Source organism: Egretta garzetta, unplaced genomic scaffold, assembly GCF_000687185.1.
Source record: "Egretta garzetta isolate BGI_Z169 unplaced genomic scaffold, ASM68718v1 scaffold34, whole genome shotgun sequence".
NCBI classification, from domain to species: domain Eukaryota; kingdom Metazoa; phylum Chordata; class Aves; order Pelecaniformes; family Ardeidae; genus Egretta; species Egretta garzetta.
The window spans coordinates 3,895,890-3,901,889 of NW_009259586.1; the positions used below are offsets into that span (position 1 = coordinate 3,895,890).

The 6,000-nt window shown below is 39.7% G+C and overlaps 1 protein-coding gene across 6 annotated transcripts in view; it reads right to left on the reverse strand.

Moving 5' to 3' along the window:
- Window positions 1–6,000, reverse strand: part of UNK (unk zinc finger) — a 36,437-nt gene extending 30,437 nt beyond the window's left edge. For 3 of the 6 annotated variants that reach the window (XM_035893418.1, XM_035893417.1, XM_035893413.1), the window contains exon 1: window positions 5,867–5,999. In XM_035893418.1, the coding sequence (XP_035749311.1) occupies window positions 5,867–5,958 (92 nt within the window). In that variant the 5' untranslated portion in view covers window positions 5,959–5,999. Of the gene's footprint in view, window positions 1–5,866 lie in introns of all 6 variants that reach the window. The other 3 variants (XM_035893416.1, XM_035893415.1, XM_035893414.1) reach the window with 2 other exon arrangements.

Here is a 6,000-nt window from a genome sequence, read left to right on the forward strand (position 1 = left end):
AAACAAAAGGCTGACTGTGAATGGGGGGAAGGAGAAAAGGATGAGGAAAAAGTTTCAGTAAGCTCGCATCTGTCAAGAAGATAGACTTCACATGCCTCAGTGTTTTCTTTATCACCTAAATAAATTGAACCATCAACTGGAAAAAGGTCACACAGCAGACAGCGCTGTGTGATTTTAAAGCTGTTAGATTTCCCCTTCTCCATTAGAACTTGACAATAATGTCAGTCTAAGGGCAAATAAAGAAAGTGAGAGTTGTAGAGGCTTATTACAGATGCATGGAGTTGGGCTTGTTTGGTTGTGGAGATTTTTTTGTTTTAAGAGTTCATATAACTCATCGTGTACCTTAGTGATCAAAAAGACAACTGCTCACATCCGTAGCCCATGGCTCCTCTACTTCTTACCACAGAAATAGGTAGGCAGCACTCACCAGTTTTCCTTTTTCTAGGCATCTGATCGAGTTAGCAAGTAAAAATGAGCTCGATGCTTCCAAATAAATGCTAAAGGATAGCACGAACAGCAGAAGCTAAAACACAAACCACTAGATTGCAGAAAACGAAGGGTAACACACCAACAAGTACAATAGTCATATTCAACTGTAACCTGATCACTACTGTAACTCTATTTTTGGATTTCAAAGCAGATCATGGGGTGGACAACAATGCAAGTAATTCAATTCAACCGCGAGGAAAGAGCTATCTACTACCCATACTTTATAGATAAGAACTTTGTCTGACTGCAAAAGTCCACGCTAAAAATAACACTTGTTGGCAACTATCAGAAATGATCCGGACATTTTCCTCATGAGAAGAAAAATGTCAGAAATGAACGCCTGTGTCTTGTCTACACTGAAAAAACTAAGGAAAAACAAAGAGAGGCACTACAGCATGGTGCCAGCCCATCAGGGGAAGACAGCCTCGCACCAGTTTCAGGCAAAACATTGTTTGGTTTCCAGAGTTATAGCAAAAATGGCTTTGTTTTGCGAGAAATACCATGTTGTAGCTAAGTAGCCCACCAATACTCTGTCTTGATGAGGAAAGAAAAACAAAAATCGAGGCCTTCAACTCAGAGTTAAGTCAATAAAATGAACATTTATCACATTTGCGAACAGCCAAGACACAAGCTCCACTGACTTACAATTGCGTTACAGTTTGCAGGCATCAGGGGAAAGAGGTGCTTGTTCAGACTTCCCTCGAGCTGTACATCCCTTAGGCTTGGCATACATCGAGTTGTGTCACTCAAACCCGGCAAATAAAACAATTTGAGTCATTTTTTTTGGCGGTGTGCTCTCTTTAAAAAGCATCAACTTGTTGCATCAGTGGACCATGAAATGTATGTGACCAAGCCATACCAATAAAATCCATTTTAAACACAAGTGTTTGTTTACACAGAGCTTTCACCTTTTTAATTAAAACAATCCAAGCACAGGCGTATGCAAACATTTAACTGCACTACATTTCAGAGATGTTTCCTTAAAAGCTATTCAGCAAGATCCAGAACTCTGCATAAAGCCTTGAGTTTACATTTACATTTCCTTGAGTTTGATCTCTTTTTTTCCCCCTAATTGGTTGGCCATGAATATGTATTACTTGACATGACCTCAAAATTAACTAAGCATTTAGACAGTTCATGCAATGTTTTTAAAACACAGCCCATTTTTTCCCAAGTTGAAATGACATATTTTCAATGTGGCACCGCCAGTTTATGTAAACAACACAGCTGTGCCTGAAGTACACCTCCTCACTTTCAAACATGGATCACCCCCAGTTGAGACAATCCTCATCGCTCTGTGGGTTGGCTTCTGCTCCACAAACTATTTAGCTGCCATTAATCCTTCCCTACAGCACCTGTGTAAGTGCTGAGTCTATGAAAACAGGATCATATTGAAATAATTATTTTTCAGTAACATGTGGGTTCAGCCTAACTGTTCCAGTGAAAATACTGGAGCTTGCTGCACCCAGACAGCTGTACACTGTTGAAGGTTTATACCTGGTTTAATTGTCAGCATAATATATCAGCATGTGCTTAAATACAAGCAGTTAACTATTTTACTACTAATTATTTTGCAAAAACATGCATCCACAAGCTTTCCTATTATGGTCGGTTATTCAGCTTATATCCAGATAAATTTTCTCTCTTCTATTAACTGGATTGGATAGATGATGCTTCTTTATCCTAGCGTTAGTGTTTCTAGCCCCAGACACGCAGAGAAAGTCTGCAGAAAGGCAGAGTTTAAATGGAATTAACATGCATCAGGTTTGCTGCGCTCGACTGCAACGAATTAAGGTCTGAATAAGACACTGATGTCCTGTGCTGTAAAAATTACGAGTTCCAGCTTCCAGTGAAGTTTGTCCACACTGTACTTACCATCAATTCAAGCACTAACAAAGCTTACCCAGGGCTAGGAACTGTAGAAACACTAGTGAAGGCTGGGAACAGGGCTGGGCTGTTTTAAAGCTTCTGTTACTCACTCTGCTAGCTCCCTGAAACAAAACATCCCACATGTAAGAATCTGTAAAGGCTAATTCAGAAAAATATTACTTCCATACAAGCCATTACATAGCTCAGGGTTTCAATTATGGATTTTTATGAGCATTTTTAGGCAGCTAACCTTCAACATCTTGTCTCGCAAGAGGTGCTTCAGAAATAAGAGCACAGTAGCCTTCCTTCTCCTGACTATGCCAAGAACCCTTGTAATTTAACAAACAGCTCGTAGATCCATTGCAGCCCCATACTCACAACAGTTTAAAGACAGTACATGAACTGTTTGAAGGTCTATGCTTCCACTGGACCAAAACCAGAAAAAAACAAACCTCCACAAGAAGTGATGGATCTATGGTGCTCTCATCCAGACCAATCTACATTTGAAAGTGAAAGGCATCCGCTGCTTCTCAGGTTAAAGGCCAACCAGATTTGCAGCAGTTTCTTTGGAAAGGCTTACATTTGTGAACATTTTCTGTTGTGAGTTTCAAACAAAACACGATGATTACCTAACAAGCATGAACTTGCATCCCACAACACACGTGCCAGCACAGAAACAAAAGCCAACTCTTACTGGTTGATTTTGAAGAATCAATGTCAGCCATTCAAACGATTTTTCTTTTCCGTTCAGAACTCAGATCAGACTTCATCCGTGTCTGCTACAGCCCAGGACTCTTTCGCCACTCCATAAGGCAGGCACACCTCAGAATAAGTCCTACACACAGAGATAAACTGGTCCAAAAAAGCAGCATTTTACAACCCCATGCCAGGCTGCACTTCCAACAGGTATGCTGACACCAAGATGTACACCAGCTCTCCACCAAGGGGAAAGCAGTCAAATCCCAGGCTTTTACCACAACTTTCCACTTTCCATTTTGACTAATCAATACATGAATAAATCTGGTGGCACTCTCAAGATATTTTAAATGTGCAAACAATTTTTTTTGTTGCTGTAAGCTGTACAATTGTGCTGAAGCATCTGCTGTTTTTATTCCTGCTACAATCGTAATATTCAAGTGCTATTAACAAAAGCTCACAGCCTATGAAAATTAGAGGAAAAAAATCGCCTCTGAGCATATTGCATGTGGACTGACAGCTTCTTCTTGACTGTGGTGACATGGTGAAGACGAAGGCTAACAAGTACAACAATATTCACTTTCATTAATTCAGATTTTTGCAGATATTCATCAGGTGTGGTTTCAAGAAGCTATTTCCCTTTCCTATGCGCATGACTGCTTATTAATCTAAAGAAATTCTGGACGTACGACAATAAAAATATCCAATCTTAGTTTCTTAACTGTAATTAACAGTGCCATCATTCTTAATAAGCCAGTATGCTCTACTGAAACGTATTTGCTATTTTTCACAAACAGACAGCTAGAGATGGCCTAAGATTTTTCTTGTCTGGCCACAAATGTGGTGTAAGTTTCTCTTCTGCCAGTGTTCCGACAACTCTATTCAATTATACATCCCCAACTTACTAAGAGCTAAGAATCAGAAGAGTATCAAGCATTGCAGCGAGCTAGCACTTTTATTGCCATCACTGCACTTTAGCACTTAAAACTGAAATATTTCTGTCAAAGAAAACCTAGAACTTTTCTTGTTGTAACAATAACCTTGTAAACCTGAATGAACACTACGGCAGGGTGAGGGTGTATGAGTCAGAAGACAGCCTGCAACAAAGCTAGGAAGAGAAGAAATTGTTGGTATTCATTTTAAGGGAACATTCATTCCAACTGATATTTCAAATGTCAAACTGGTATTAACTGCATCAAGCACTGATCAAAATACGTAAGGCAGAGATTGCTGAGAAAATTATCACAAGCATCTAAATTGGCTGTCATCACGAGGTGGAGTTTGAGAAAGTACAAGCCTTTAGTGTCTCCCTATGTACCCTGCTGGTGAGACTTTGCATTTTTGATTGCCCTGATACAAAAGACAAACTATCTCTCAATAAAGTAGAGAAAAAAGGTAGCTAAGAAATTGCCCTTGCTCTACAGCCTGCTGGCACGTGGCCATTCATTAATTTAGGACACTAAGAGAATTGCTGGCTAGCTCTGTGCATGCAGCGGGCACAGCTTTCAGTAACAACTCTGCACCTGATTCAGAAGTGATGTGCTGAATGCTACAAAAAGTTTATAGAGTACATAAAGTCTTTATAAGATAGAAACCTCTGTGATTGTCTCCCTCTTTTAGTCCATGATTTCACCAAAATATAGTTTAAGGAGTTTTTAAGGAGGAAACAAACTGACACGATATTAAGAGAATGACAATTAAGATAAAAAAATTCTTTGAAACAGTTTTGATGTAGGCAATTTCGTTAGGCAAAGGGATGGATCAGGTAACTTCTCACCATCTCTTTCAGCCCCATCTCTTGTGCTTTCAAAAAGATTTATGAAGTTTTTAAAAAGCAAAAAGCAAAAAGTTAACGGAAGGACCAAAATGCCACCTCAGCATCCTCCGAAAATGAACGTAGCTCTTAGGGTCCTGGCAAGCAGGTTCTCATGAGCCTCGACGCAGCACTTTAAGACATTATTGCTCCAGCTCTTTATTTTGCTCCTCTCTCAGAAATTACAGCTCCTTATAACGGGGTTAACAGAAGAGAACATGTGCCTGCTCTCTGGCTGCCCCAGTTCACAGCCTGGTATATTAATACAGTCTACCAGTGACAGTTAGCTCATGCTAATATGCCTCACAATAAGCGTGATTAACCGATGTACTGACACATTCCCTCCTGCCGCGTTGTTACAGGGGCAGTAACATCCAGCAAACAGCTCGGCAGAAATGCTGTAATGCACTGCAGGAAGATTTTTCAGAGGACGCTGGTCAGACCCTTTGTAACAAGGGGGCTGCACATTTCAGCTGCTCATAAAAGTTAGAAAAACCTTATTCTGGTGGAAAGAATAGATCTAAAGAAAATAAAATACTTAATTCCAACAGAATTTTCCTTAAAATAAAACCACACAATATGAAAAAGATTAGACGATACATAAACCTACAAAATGAGAAAAACTGAGATAATGGGAAACTCTAAGCTCTGCAGTTTTCTTAAAGAATTATTAAATTTAATTTTGTCTCCCATGCCACAAAAAAAAATCCTATATGCTAATGTAAGCAATGTATAAGCATTAATATAATACTTTTTTTAAGACAAAAAATTGGAAGAACCGTTTTCCAAGTTGGAACAACTCTGCATGACTGAATCCATCTCCTCTTTCACAGAGTTTTGGATTTTTGAAATACCAAGCCTAGCCAGACCAAAACTAATTCTGAAAATGTCAAAGCAGTACATAAAGCTTTTCACTCTGCAGAATACTTAATGTGCCACCTATACAGCAGTTACCTGTATGTGAACTCCCTGTCACTTTGGATATCCAAATATACTCACTTATTAAGTGGAAAGGTAGCAAGCAAACCACAGCTCCAGTCCCACTTCAACACAAGGGAGAAACACCTTACGGCTGCAGGACGTGCATCCATCAGCCAGACAGCACAGCCCTGCACCAGGCCAAACGACCCACA